The 15,565-nt window shown below is 46.3% G+C and overlaps 1 protein-coding gene across 4 annotated transcripts in view; it reads left to right on the top strand.

Annotated features, from left to right (window-relative positions):
* The window catches only part of LOC110528801 (xin actin-binding repeat-containing protein 2), a 49,422-nt gene that overhangs the window by 29,114 nt on the left and 4,743 nt on the right, over positions 1 to 15,565 (top strand). For all 4 annotated transcript variants that reach the window (XM_036982838.1, XM_036982839.1, XM_036982840.1 and 1 more), the window contains 6 exons: positions 690 to 865; positions 2,229 to 2,369; positions 3,254 to 3,343; positions 4,339 to 4,408; positions 4,769 to 4,872; positions 5,148 to 15,546. In XM_036982838.1, coding sequence (XP_036838733.1) covers positions 690 to 865; positions 2,229 to 2,369; positions 3,254 to 3,343; positions 4,339 to 4,408; positions 4,769 to 4,872; positions 5,148 to 15,546 — 10,980 coding nt within the window. The remainder of the gene's footprint in view (positions 1 to 689; positions 866 to 2,228; positions 2,370 to 3,253; positions 3,344 to 4,338; positions 4,409 to 4,768; positions 4,873 to 5,147; positions 15,547 to 15,565) is intronic.

Genomic DNA, 15,565 nt, shown 5'->3' with positions numbered 1-15,565 from the left:
CCCCATTGTCTTGCCTATGGCTATGTGTAGAGGGGTCCTGTAAGGGACATGTGACAGGACGTGGTTCTGGAACAAGCCGGACGGAGGTGTGAAGCTAACTTGGATGGCAGAAGAGATGAGTGGAGGCTGCTGCGGGGAGGACGGCTCATAATAACGGCTGGAATGGAGTCAATGGGAGGGTATAAACTACATGGAAACCACGTGTTTGACACCATTCCACTGACTCCATTCCAGCCATGATTATGAGCCGTCCTCCCTACAGCAGCCTCCACTGGTGGAGACGGTCACTGTTGTCGCTCTGCCGCTCGCAGTTACATCATGGCCCCGTCCTTACAGATAATAGGACGTAGCTAGCACAGCTGTTTTCCAATACGTCCTGTTAAAATGTCCTCCGTGGTGTTTTCAACAAGTATCTCTTGAAAGTATCTATTCTGTTGGTACATGGTTTTTTTATTTGACCATTAGTCTATTGGCACCACGAAATGGTGGACATCAATGAGCTGAAACGCAGAAAGGTTGACTCATAACTGATCCGACTCTTACGTAAACCACGGATTTACTGTAAATCAAGGATGAGAACGAACGCAGACATTCGTGTGACAAACGACGCTTTCAAGTCAGGATTACGGCTCTTTATGTGCATGAACTGCATTCTCATGTCCTGGAGTGTAAACTGTTGCGTTTTGCAGCTGCGGGTGGAACCAGGTCAGGACGTCCTGAGGAAAGGGAAGGGGTGGCGAGTCAGAGGAAAGGAGACGGAGGAGCGCCCACCAGCGAGGAGGCGGAGTCCGTGTCACTAAAGGAACGCATGGCCATGTATCAGGCTGCCGTGTCCAAGAAGGAGGCCAGCAGCTCATCCGCCACGGTAAGGGGATACTTCCACAAGGACGTAAAGAGAGATGGAGAGAAAGACACTCCAAGGATAATAACTAGACAGGCTGATAAGCAGGCAGGACAGGAAGACAGACACTATGCCTTCAAACACACACATTGAAATATGCGCGCTATAATTGGCAGTGCATCCCATTTTAGACTTTATTAACAGAACATTTTCACATACCTCCAAATATGACGCATTCTCAAAACTGTTCTACACAGACATCCATGACCACACAAACATGCTGTGTAAAAAAAACACAAAAAAAAATAGCTTTACGTGCCTGGTTCATCAGAGTAAAGAAACACCTCTCTGAAAGCAGCTTAGACTTTGTCCAACCTGTAATTGAAAACGAGGGCATGTATTAAGCCGAGGCCATTAATTCAACTCAGTCTGTGGACTGAAGCCATCGGAGCCACAACCTTTTAGCCTTTTACTGTACGTGACTCAGCGGTTCACTATTATTCACGATTATATGGCTTGTCTTCCCTGGTCTGTTGCATTCCATTCAGCTTCTCTATACCCAGGTCACGGTTATCTGATTGGAACTGAAAGGAACGTCAGGAAGACATTTTTATATTCCTAAGCCTTTTTATATTGAGAATCCTCATCATTAGAAATAATTCCTCTTTTGTCATGAAGAAACCCAGTGTTGAATATTCCTGGACACGACAAAGATCTTCCAGCAACCACATATTCCAGGAACCTCTGTCCACACAGTAATATGTAACATTCTGAAGACAAGTAGTGGGATATCAACATTCATCACGCATCATTTACTTTTACATTCAGTACTGAATAATGACAGCAATATAGATTTGCTCTGAGGCCATCGGTGTCCTTTGCCAGTGCCTCTGCGGTGACCTCCGTTGATCCCAGTGTCACAGCCCATGGGGAGGCTGCTGACAGCTGGCGGTGGGAGGCTGGGCTGTAGGGTTACTGCACACAATGAGGGGAAACAGACAGAATCTGGACCAGAGTTATCCATCAATACATTGACAGCCACTGTCTGCATATGCCGCTAAAACATTGCTTGATACTGTTATACTGTGTTGTACTAGTTAGTTTGATTTGACTTGATGTCACAGATGTTTGGGATTTCCATTTGTGTGGGGAGACTGGGGACATCCTTCTCTTTCAAACGTCATGAGGTCCAAGTCATAACTCCCTACTGTATTTAGGGAAAGTAGTCCAGTCCTGTGGAATATGCTGCTCACTTATGCCCCCTTCAGGAAGTCCCGGGAACTATCACTTCTGCATTAACTACCACTGTACCCCTGAAGATACTTTAATGAGAACTGTTTGCATGGCGAGGACTCGAACGAATGATGCCTATGTCTTCTCTTCATAGGTTATGGAGGAGTCGGAAGCCTGTTCTCTGCCAGGGGGTCTGGCCAGCGTGAAGAAACAGTTTGAGAGCCAGGAGTACACGTCATCCTCCCAGTCCCAGACCAGCGTTACCCAGGCCCATGTAGAAAAGAGATCCGTGCAGGTACTGCAACTAAACAGGCAAAGCATAAGCCATACATAGAAATGTATTCTTATTTATTTATATTGCACTACCATAGTAAAGCATACTGAGTCATACAAATCCCGAGTAAAACAAGGCAGAAAGCCCATATACAGGTCACAGCCACACGGGGATAGAGGTGTGTGATGACTCAGCATGCTGTAGTGATCTCACTGGATCTCATAGAAGTCGGTTCAATTTTGCCCAGTCTCTCTCATCCTGCCGAGCTTTAAAAACAGGCTGGATTCAGAGAGTGGGCTTGTGTAAATACTTCATGATGCATGGGGCTGTGGTCAGATGTGGAGCAGTGGGTTTTGTTGAGTTGTTGTTACTGTGCGTCAAAAGCCTTTTTATGTGTCTCTGCAGCTCAGGTAATGGGGTCCACCTGCTGTTTTGTTTTCGCTGTATGGCAAGTTGTACAGCAACAACATGTTACACCAGACCTAGGTGGTCTCAGGGAGGCAGTACCATTCTGGCATGTATGCTTCTATGCTCTAAATGCCAGGGAAAGAAAGTCCAATTTCAGGTATTCAATTTACGAAAACCTATTTGAGGTGCATTTGGTGTATTTTCAAATTACTGCAATTGATAGGAAATCATGTCTCATGTATCAGGAACACAATACTGCTGTGTGTATGTGACTGCTAGCTACAGTGTTTGTGTGAGAGTGTGTTGCTGGCGACCTGTCAGCGACAGGAACAGACGCTAGTCGAGCGGGTCCCGTGACAAAATACTGTATGCCGCCGTAACCCCGTAAAGTAGAACCGGTGTAAACCACACCCACCGGCATCTGGAAACATTTGTGTTTGTGAATCATAAATATGTAGGCCGAATGTGTGAACGGTCTGTGTGGTCTTTCTTGACAGGTGTCCAGCTCACAGGAGGTGACAGTGAGGAGCAGTGTCAGGGAGGTCAGTCCCACCACTCAGCAAGTGGCCTACTTCCATGGCCAGGAGGTAATATACACTTAAACCTTATTACAAATCGTTACTTACCTGGTATTATTATTGACATTTCACATTCTTAAAATAAAGTGGTGATCCTAACTAGGATTAAATGTCAGGAATTGTGTAAAAACTGAGTTTAAATGTATTTGGCTATGGTGTATGTAAACTTCCAACTTCAACTGTTGAACTGACATTTAATATTAGTAGAAATTCCCTGTCTTAGGTCAGTTAGGATCACCACTTTAAGAATGTGAAATGTCAGACTAATAGAAGAGATAATTATTTATTTCAGCTTTTATTTCTTTCATCACATTCCCAGTGGGTCAGAAGTTTACATACACTCAATTAGTATTTGGTAGCATTGCCATTAAATTGTTTAACTTGGGTCAAACATTTCGGGTAGCCTTCCACAAGCTTCCCACAATAAGTTGGGTGAATTTTGGCCCATTCCTCTTGACAGAGCTGGTGAAACTGAGTCAGGTTTGTACGCATCCTCGCTCGCACACGCTTTTCCAGTTCTGCCCACAAATGTTCTATAGGATTGAGGTCAGGGCTTTGTGATGGCCACTCCAATACTTTGACTTTGTTGTCCTTAAGCTATTTTGCCACAACGTTGTAAGTATGCTTGGTGTCATTGTCCATTTGGAAGACCCATATTTGACCAAGCTTTAACTTCCTGAATGATGTCTTGAGATGTTGCTTCAATATATCCACATAGCTGCCCCTGCAACTACCCGCAACATCTATAATTAAGTGTACGTGAATAAATGTAACACTTTTTGTTTCACATATCACTTTATTTGTTTACCAAAGTTTTCCTACATCGAGTAAAGTAAAACAAAAACAGATGCAGGACTAAATGAATCTTACGTGGTAAGAAAAATGCTGTTTTCATTACGAATGAACATTCCACTTACACACCCTTTCTGTTGTCAGTGTGTGGAAAGGAAATCAATTTGAAGAATTGCCTATTGTGCTCACCGCTTGCCTCCATCTCACTGCAGGTGACTCATGATCAAAGAGTTCAACAAAGCAACGTGGCCTCCAGTTATGAAAACCATTATGATGAAACGGGTAGAGTATAATACCATTCATATTTACATTTTGGCCTTTTTTGATCACACCCTAGAGAGTACGTTGTATAGTAATGACTGTTGAAAATCTGGAGATTATTCTCCAAGCCTAAATTACAGAGGAGGTGTCGAATTGAATTGTATCGCAGGTGCTTTTCTATTAGAAATTCAGTGCATGGCCACAAATTAAATCAAGGCATAGGAAGGTAAAAAATATTGCAACTGGGAATAGGTTAATCAGTGCCACTTTCGGAATTGGAAATGGTAGGTTTTAAAGACACAATTTTAGTTTCCTCCAAACCAACTGGGCTTCAAACTGAGAATCATTTAATGAGACAACTGCTTCCTGTTTCTATTTCAGTTCGGGTCATAGGAGGAGAGGACTTACCAAAGGTCTCCACTCAGGCTTTGAAGCAGCAGTATGAGAAGACGATAGAACAGGCCACGCCGGGCAAGCAAATTAAGGTAATGATGAAGTCTGTTTATCTACATGGCCATTATAGTGTGTCTATAGACGATGCCATGATATCAACATCAAAGCAGGGGAAATCACTTTCAGGGTAGTGTGTACTGAGTAAATTGGATGACGTGAGAATTTTGTGTAAAAACAAACATATTCAGAGATCTCATTATCTGCTTAAATCTACTCTACGCTTTTTTCTGCTCTTTTCCATTTCTCTCACTTCATATTCTGACTGCAAGTACCACTGTCCTTCTTTCCATCAATCATTAAACCATAGATTGATCTGGATTACAACCAGTTTCAATGGGCACCGGTAAACCAGTCCTCCTCAGCAGCAGCTAGCTATGAAAGTTCCTCCACTGTTAAACAGTCATCCAAAGCTTCAGCAGCAACGAGCTATGAAACCTCATCCACTATGAGGACAGAGGCTGTCTCCTCATCTACCGCTGCCTCAGCCTCATCCACTATGAGGACAGGGGCCGTCTCCTCATCTACCGCTGCCTCAGCCTCATCCACTATGAGGACAGGTGCTGTCTCCTCATCTACCGCTGCCTCAGCCTCATCCACTATGAGGACAGGTGCTGTCTCCTCATCTACCGCTGCCTCAGCCTCATCCACTATGAGGACAGGTGCTGTCTCCTCATCTACCGCTGCCTCAGCCTCATCCACTATGAGGACAGGGGCTGTCTCCTCATCTACCGATGCCTCAACCTCATCCACCATGAGAACAGGGGCTGTCTCTTCCTCTACCGCTGCCTCAGCCTCATCCATGGATTATGAGACCATGGAGCACTTCCCTCCTCCACCCGCTGAACTAATGCCCCAGGAGGTACCCGAGTGCTGTGACTCTCTCCCGCCTCAGGAGCAGCCTGGCCAACAGAGATACATATTCAACAAGGAGCAGTACTCCAAGCAGAGGAACCTCAATGAGCTGAAGCGCCTGTACAAGCACATGCACCCAGAGGTTCGGAGGACCATGGAGAAGGACTACTTCACCGACGTCACTGAGATCGAGCAGGCACAGCTGGATAGTGAAGATGAGATGACCGGGGAAGTCCAGCAGGCTTGCTATGTGTTTGAGAACAGTGGTGGGGATGAATGTATGAGCCCTGAGGGAGATTACCTGGAGTGGGACGAGATCCTTAAAGGGGAGGTGCAGTCCATGCGCTGGATGTTTGAGAATAAGCCGCTGGATACCATTAAAGATGACACCCCAGATGAGGATGATGAAGTGAAGAACATTACTGAGCAGGAAATCATTGCAGGAAGTGATGTCAAATACACAGCCTGGATGTTTGAGACCCAGCCCATGGATGCGCTGCGTGCAGACACCCCAGACTCCACCGTACAGACAGGGAAATTGACCGAGCTGGCGAGAGGAGACGTACGAACAGCCACATATCTTTTTGAGACCCAGCCACTGGATTGTCTGAATAAAATCTACCAGGAGGATGAGCAAGCCTTGGAGGTTGTCTTCACTAAAGATATTACAGGAGGGGACGTGAAAACAGCCAGGTATCTGTTTGAAACTCAACACTTGGATTCCCTCAGCCACACAGAGACCATTGAGGAGAGCCACTTCTTGAACCTGAAGTCAGAGCTTGAGGAGATCAAAGGGGAAGTGAAGACAACCACACGGATGTTTGAGACCCAGCCCATGTGTGTCATCAGGGGCAACTCTGGAAATATACTGGAGATCACCGCAATCCGCAGGGAGGAGATGGAGAAAGGAGACGTGAAGACCTCCCGCTGGCTTTTTGAGACCCAGCCTCTGGACATGATCAACAAAGACCCTGCCAAGGTGAAGCTGATCTGTGGAGTCTCCATGGAGGGCAACTCGCAGGGAGACGTGAACCGGGGGAGGTGGCTGTTCGAGACAAAGACACTGGACTCCATTAAAGACGAGGAATGGCAAAGCATCAGGCAAAAGGAGGAGATTATTGGAGCTGATGTGCGGAAGCACTGCCTGGTTTTCGAGACACAGCAGATGGATACTCTGAAAGACAACGCCAATGCCAGACATTTACTCTCAGAGGCGATTGTAGGAGGTGATGTGCGATCAGCAAAACATCTGTTTGAGACAGTGCCAATAGAGAACCTGAAGGATCTGGCTGAAGTAGGGAAACTTCAGAAGATGGTTGCGTCCGAGGAGGAGAAGGGTGATGTTAGACATCAGAAGTGGGTTTTTGAAAGTCAACCACTTGAAAACATAAGGGAGGAGAAGAAGGAAATGACACGCTCTATAAACCTTGAAGAAATTGATAAGGGCGACGTCACAAATCACAAGGAAAGATTTGAAACCTTGGATTTAAGCAGATGTGAGGGGGCACAGAGAATTCAAGTTGAAGGTGTTACCAGTGGGTCTGTGAAATCAAACAAAGTTCTTTTTGAATCCACCCCGATGTATGCCATGCAAGACAGCGAGGGACACTACCACGAGGTGAAAACCGTGCGACGTGAGGAGATAGTAAAAGGAGATGTTCGCAGCTGCAGGTGGATGTTTGAAACACGTCCTATCGATGGGTTTGATGAAAGTAGCAATAAATTCCAGATTATAAAAGGTATATCAAAGGAGGAGATTGAATCGGGTGATGTCAAGACAGCCAAGTGGTTATTCGAAACTCAACCCCTTGATGGTATTAAACATTTCAGCAACACTGTAGAAGATGAAACTAAGACAAAGGAGAGTGTTGAAATTGAGAAGGGTGACGTGAAAACCTGCAGGTGGCTGTTTGAGACTCAACCAATGGATAATCTGTATGAGAAAGCAGATAAGGTGAAGAATGAGACTGAGGTTGAGGAGGTCAACAAAGGGGACGTCAAAACATGCACATGGCTCTTTGAGACTCAGAACCTCGATAACATCTGTGACCATTCCGAGTCCGAATCGGAGACCGTTCTCAAAACCTGCACTGTCAAACAAGAGGACGTCCAAGGCAAAGATGTGCATCACGCTCGCTTCCTCTTTGAGACAGAGAACCTGGAGAACCTCACAGGGGAGGAGAGTGGTGCCTTCAGGAGGGTGACTAAGATTGATGTCCAATCTGGAGATGTGTCTAGGATGAAGTTTCTCTTTCAGAATCGGTCTTCCGACATCATGACCTCAACCTCATCTGAAACAATGCATAAGCTGAAGACCCTGACGGCGGAGGAAATTCAGAAAGGAAATGTGGTGAACAACACGTGGCTTTTTGAAAACCAACCTATAGACACTATCCGCGAGGATACAGAGGAAGCCAAGGACACTCGCACCGTAACCGATGTGCTGGGAGGAAATGTTGGTCAAGGACGCTTCGTTTTTGAGACTTACTCTCTCGATAAAATCCAGGAGGAGTCCACCGAGACTGAAATTTCAAAACTCCAGAGCATCATCAGGGACGATATAGAAAAAGGGGATGTGAAAAGCTACACCATGATGTTTGAAAATCAGCCACTGTATGCAATCTGTGACAAAGAGGGCCACTACCATGAAGTAACCACTATGACAAAGGAAGAAATCATGAGAGGAGACGTGGTGGGGGCCCGGTGGTTATTTGAGACAAAACCTCTGGATTCAATAAGGGACACAGACGACGTCTATGTCATCAAATCTGTCACTGAGGAGGACGTCCAGAAAGGTGATGTCAGCACGGCCAGGTGGAGGTTCGAAACACAACCTCTTGATGAAATCGCTGAGGACATGAAAGTGTTGACTAAAACAGTTGACGATATCCAGGGTGGGGATGTGAAGACAAACAAACACCTTTTTGAGACAGATGAACTGTCCCAGAAGTATGTTAGAACTGTTAGCGTGAGTGAGATCCAAAAAGGGGACGTCAGGACTGCCTCGTGGATGTTTGAAACACACAGCATCGATAAGATCCGTGGCGAGGGCTCAGAATATGATGAAATGGAGACAGTGACAAAAGAAGAAGTGATGAAAGGAGATGTCAAACAGTCTGTGTGGCTCTTTGAAAAACAGCCGCTTGACAGCATTAAAGAGTCTGACGGAACAGAGACTGTTGTCACTCGGGAGGAGATCCCACAAGCAGATGTAAAGACAACAACATGGCTTTTTGAAACCACTCCTTTAACCAAATTTAATGAGAACAGTGTAGAAAGAACTGAAATAATGGGGAAGAGCATCAAAGAGACCCTTGAAGAGCTGTATTGTCAGAAAATGGTTGACTCACAAGGGATTCTCATTGAGACGGATGAGATCGGCGATGTCAGAATGGCAAAATACAGACTCATGAACCAAGATGCTCCAGAAATCCAGAAGGAGGAGGTGATCAGAGGGGATCTGAACAACATCATGATGAACCTCCTAAACAGACGAGAAATTACAGAAAAAGGGATAGTCATAGACCAGGACGAGAGAGGCAACATCAACACAACAGTAAAACAGCTATTCAACCAAGAAAAGGGATTCAATGTTGAGAAGGAGGAAATCCTCAGAGGCGACATTCAAGAGGCCATCAACAACCTACTGAAGGAGGAGGGCTCCTCAAAACGTGGAATTCTGATTCAAGAAGATGAAAAGGGAGATGTGCGAATGACTATATACTCCCTCCTCAATAAGGAAGACGGTGGTGGCATTGAGAAGGAGGTTATCATCAAAGGCAATGTCAGTAGGACCCTTCACAGTCTCTTGTCCAACCCAGGGTCAGAGGAATCTAAAAGGATAAGGGTGGAAGACACGGAGAGGGGTAACGTTAGCTTTTACTCCACCTGTATTGAATCTGGGGCACTGGATTACCTCAAACAACTCCAATTTGAACCTAATGAGGAACAAGAACAGGCGCAGAAGGAACGTATCATTGGCGGCGACGTTATGGAAACCAAAATGACACTAAGGAAGAATCAACAGCAGATTGAACGCACAGTAGCTGAGGACGATATTGTCCCTGGTGATGTCAACAACACTGTGAAGGTGTTCATGATGGAACCTGCTCTCTTGCTGGACAACCTGCAGAAAGAGGAAATTGTCAAGGGAGATCTGAGGGCGGCCCTGGACTCACTAACCAAAACTATTAGCAAGAGAGTCGTGATAGAGAAAGAGGAAGTGGTGAAAGGGGACCTGCACACCACTCTGAGGTCTTTGGAGGAGGCTCAAAACCAAGCCAAGGAAATGGAAAAGCCAGAAATTGTCCGAGGTGATATCCGAGGAGCCCTCCAATCATTAGAGAAGTCGGCGACCACCAAGACTGAGGTAACTGTTGAGGATTTAGTGCCCGGCGATATCAAAGGCACCTTGAAATCACTAGAAGAGGCTAAGCAGGCAGTGAAAGAGATGGAAAAGGAGGAGATTGTAAAGGGAGACATTCATATTGCGCTGAAGGGTTTGCATGAGGCCTCGAGTGAGAAAAAGCTTTACCAGCACCAAGTGAGTGAACAGGGGGACGTGAGAGGCACAATACAGCTGTTACTAGAACCATCCACATCCCCACGAATGCAACGCAGGGGAAGCACTGAGGGAGATGTGAAGACCTCCATAAAATGCCTCTACGAAGGGCAGGGGCAGGACCAGGATGAGGAGCAATCACAGATGGAGAAGGAGGAGGTGATAAAGGGAGATGTTAAAGGAGCGATAAAGAATCTGATGCAGAGAAAAGAATATTCCAATCGGAAAGTACGAAAGTATCCTCCCAGGAAAGCTCCCAGAGCTCATGTGAAAAATCCATTACCCACACAGCAAGTGATGGACCATGAATACCCAGATGTGGCTAAGAATGAGAACGTCACAGTCAATCTAGCCCCTGCTGTGAAAAACCTGTCTCAGAGTCAGAGCAGTAAATCACAGGACACCACACAAAAGCACACTGGGACGTACACCGAGAACAAATCAGTGAAGAGCAGCAGGACCCTCACCCAAGAGGAACACTCTATGACAACACAGGTACAAACAGTAAATATTTTGGAGGCCTCACAGCAGGAACATGTAAAAGAACAGACTGAAGTTAAAGAACAGACACGTGTTGAACAGAGTGTGAAACTGAAAATGCAACCCCCTCCTAAGAACATGATCATAAAGAAGAAAAACCAGACCAATCAGATGACTGATAATACATCAATGAATCAGATGACAGAGACTAAAGCAGCCAATCAGATGACTGTGAATCAATCATCCCATCAGATGACTGAAAATAAAGCATCCAATCAGATGAGTGTGAATAAATCAGCCAATCATATGACTGAAAATAAAGCATCCAATCAGATGAGTGTGAATAAATCAGCCAATCATATGATTGAGAATAAAGCAGCCAATCAGATGATTGTGAATACATCAGCCAATCATATGACTGAGAATAAAGCAGTCTCAGACATAAATGTGATGAAAGAAACACAGAGAGAAACACAAGTCTCACACATGAACGTGACCACACAGGTCAAAACAGTCAATATGTCTGAGTCCTCACAGCAGACACATGTTAAAGAACAGGCTGTGAAACAGAAAATACCACCACCCCCTAAACCCATCTTCATAAACAAGAAAAACATGACCAATCAGATGACTGATAATACATCAACGAATCAGATGAAGGAGATTAAAGCAGCCAATCAGATAACTGAGAATGAAGCAGCCTCAGACATAAATGTGATGAAAGAAAGACAAAGCACATCTCAAACTAATATTGTTTCAAAGCAAACACAGGAAACAAAAACAATGAAACAGTTGCAAACAACAGTGACAGAGCATAAGACTGTCACACAAAAACACAACGTCAAAAATCTGAATACAAATTTCCGGAACCTGGACATGAAGGGAAAAGGTATGCTAAAGAAAGGGGCGCCTGAGATTCATTTCCCTCCTCCTCCCACGTCCCCGCCTCCACCCTCTGAGTCTGAGATGTCTCTTCCTCCAGCGCCCTCACCAGTGGCAGGCTGCCCAATGCCCCTGTCAAGCCGTAGCCCAATGTTTCCCACATCCCGTCCCCTGATTATGAGACAGGACAGTGACCTTCCGCCTACACCTCCTCCACCCCCAGTAGAATGCGGGGAGCCCGACTTTTTCCCTTCTCCCCCACCCCCACCATCCGTGGCAGGGCAAGACTTTCTTCCTCCACCGCCCTCACAGCAAGAGCTAAACTCAATACCACACCAAGTGCCTACACCACCACCTGGAAAGCCATTTAAAGCTAGGCCTTTATTCAAAATCCCAAAACCTGAGCCACCCAAGCAACCAATACTGGTCAAACCAAAATGGCAGAAAAAGCCAGCAGCACCACCACCAACTCCTCCACCTTTTCAACCAATGACGGTTCAAACAGAACATAAAGAGGAAGGAGTAGTCCAGGAAGTCAAAAGTGAAATCAGTTGTAAACAGGAAGAAAATACAAATACTACCAACACACAGGTTCAATCTGATTTGACAGTGTCCATGACTAAAATCCCTTCACCAATCCCAGTGGCAAAACCACCACAGGAAGTGTTGCCACGACCACCTAAAAAGGCATTCATCCCTCCAATCAAAATACCCCCACCTGCAGAACTTGCACCAGTGGCAAAACCTAAACCATATGCCCGTAAATTCAAAACCCCACTGATGCTGGCAGAGGAAAGGTATCGTGTGCAGAGAGAGGAGGCTGAGAGAAACAAGTCACAAGACACAACTCCCGCCACTTCACGAGTCACATCTCCCTCCTCTCCTCCAACTAATATGATGCAGATGATGGGCTCAACCAATGTTGCAAGTGAACAACACTCAGTTGCACACAAAACAGAGCAGTCAAAAGTGACCTCAGAGGTAACACATGAACAGGCTGAGGAAACTCAGTCTAAAAGCAAAGTATGCACAGCATCACAAGAGCCGCCCATGAAGAAAGCTTTATCACATATCCCCCTGAGCAAACCGTTGATCTCCATGGTAAATAAGAAATCAAACTCTGAATCTGGAAATATTTCCTCAGATAAGAAACACATTACCACTGATCAGTCCTCGATGGCCTCTTCTGGGAAAGAACTCGCCTCATCTGTTGCCTCCAGAAAACATCAGTCTGTTTCCTCTGGCAAGCATCAGTCTGTTGCAGTCCCTGCTGCTCACCCTCACCATGAGTCCAACATTAAAGTCCAATCTGGATCTAATGTGATTTCGTCCTCAGTAGCTGAGCAGCAGAGTGGTATGAATGCTAGCTCACGGTCTATCATCTCCACTCAGAGTATTGTCCAGGAAAATGTACATCTTCAAACCCAATCCGCCGTCACATCCGTAGCAGAGGATGCAAAGAATACTAACGCCTTACTCACACAGGAAGTAAAAAAGATTCCATCTCAGCCCACCAAAATCAAAATTCCAAAAGTGACACCAAATTTCAAGGTGAGAACAGTGAAGTTACCAACAGAGAAGAAGGAAGAGAAAAGTGAGGTGGTGGAAAAAGATCAACGAGCAGTGAAAAACGAATTACATGTACATCAAACGGATATGGAGACTATTTCTAAGAGTGAGACCAGAGTAGTTCAGGAGAGCACCCAGATGGCCACCAGTAGCTCAGCAAAAAATGACGTAAAGGTGGGGATGAATGTGACACAGGAGAAAGCTGAGGAGGTTGAGAAAACTGCAGTTGCCAAGGAAACAAAGCTGGAAAGTCAAATGAAGACAAAGGCAAAGCAGAAAGCCATTAAAGTCCCTTTGCCCAAAGAGCCAAAGCTAGTTCCCATGCCAGTAGCTCAAGCTCCAGGGCACTGCCACATATCTGTCTCCCATAGTCAACAAAGCATGCAGGAACAGCACATTCAGAAGCACGAGCAAGTGATTGTTAATGCGAGAGTAGTTCAACAGAGCTTCCAGAAACAGGAACAGCAGGTTCGCACACACAAGCAGCAGGTCAAGTCTTTCCAACAACAAGGAGAAGTAAGCAAAATGCAGCAGCATCAGGAGAGGTCGAAGGCAGAGTCTACGGCTGTCTCCATGAACATTGCAGGGAAGGCAGCAGCACAGACAGAAGCAGCTCAATCAATGGTGGAAAGCTCAGCTCAATCAGTGGAGGAGAGCACAGATGCAGAGAAATGTGTAATGGTACAGAAGCTGCTATTTAACATTAAGCAGCTTCATCCAGGGAAAATGGATTCAAACTCAGTGAGGACAATACTTAGTGGGGTCCCTGACTGGTTGATGAGGGCGGAGGAAACGCGTGATTTAACACAGGTTGCTGTTCAGCAGAATAAGAAGAAGCTCACAGAGATCATTTTCCGTGTGAGAAATCTAGCACAAGCAAAACTTGTATTCTTAGAAGGACACATGGCAGCCACGGCAAAACAGGAAAGTGAACCGGCACCTGCATCATCACCTGCACAACCACCTGCACCACAACCTGCACCACCACCTGCATCAGCACCTGCACCACCACCTGCACCAGCACTGGAAAATAAAGGATTTGGAGGAGCAACAGCCAAAATATCTAAAATAAGCATTGGCTCGTCAAGAGTCGAAACCCATAAGAAAGTGGTTGAGGAGAGGAAGATCTCTCATGAGAGCAAAAAGCCGGAGCTGACTGAAGTAAAAGGTCCTGATCCCAGAGTTCCTTCTCCCATGCTTGCAATGCGAACACCTTCACCTACCTTCATAAGCATTGAATCAGTGAGGAGAACAAACTCACCCCTCACAGTGACACCCTCACCTCCTCTGTCATACAGGTCTGGTGCCACCCCAACCCCACCACCTCCCCCTCCCCGCACCCCTACCTCTCGGTTCTGTAGGGCCACGCCCTCTCCCACCTTGAGCCGCTCAGAAAAGCTAGCCAAGTTGAAGGACACCACTGCGAAGCTCTCTCGAGGCATGACCCCTCCCCCACCCATGCCTGAGTTTCTGACCACAGAGCAAGCCTCTGACAGAGAGGATTCCCCAGCGCTGATTGAACCTGAGATCCACATGCAGACACAGGAGATGGAGACTGGGACGACGACTCCGGATGTGGCTGATATGGTTGACTCCATGATGACTGTCAGAGACAAGAAGTTCTTCTTTGAGGAAGCTCAGAAGGCAGAGGTGAGCAGGACATACATGCGGAAGGACCCCATTGAAATCCCGGAGCGCCTGGGTCCAGAGGATCTAGAGGAAGTTCCTGAGGGTGTGAATATAGACATAATGAAAGAGGATCTCCCTAGGCTTGACCTGTCAAAGCTGGTCAATCAATTTGAATCCCCACAACCAAAGCTGTACATCAGAAAAGATCCCATGATCATCACGGATAGACTGGGAAGTGACACGGAAGATCCAGAGGCAGACCCCAAAACGCCAAAAACCGGTGAAACACCTGCCTTCAACATCAAGGCCATCAAGAATGCCTTTGACTTGGGTGATCATAATGCTCTCAAAGAAGTGAGGGAGAAACAAGAGGAGAGAGAGAGGAGAGAATCAGAGTCTGCCGAACCGACGGGGCACTCCAAAACAAAGTCCGTCACTGAGGAGTTCTCTGGCACGGATGAATTTGGCACCGTAACAAGAGGGGTGAGGAGCGAGACCAGCATGCACTCTGAGAGCCACATGACCCGCCCCCTCCCTCCCTCCTATGCCGACGTGGTGAAAGGGACGGTTGAAGAGATGGCAGTTCCTGTGGAGGCCGCCACCGAGGACCTACTGAAGAGCTTCCACCAGTCCTGGGCCGAAAGCGAGAGTGTGTTCCAGAATCTGGGATTCAGTGTCTCAGAACAGAGGACATCACAGATCGTAACACACCAGCAGGAGACTGTCGTGACGGGTAAACCAACGTGTGGAGC

This window comes from Oncorhynchus mykiss, chromosome 7 (assembly GCF_013265735.2).
Source record: "Oncorhynchus mykiss isolate Arlee chromosome 7, USDA_OmykA_1.1, whole genome shotgun sequence".
NCBI classification, from domain to species: Eukaryota; Metazoa; Chordata; class Actinopteri; order Salmoniformes; family Salmonidae; genus Oncorhynchus; species Oncorhynchus mykiss.
This window is presented reverse-complemented; position numbering and strand designations above follow the sequence as displayed.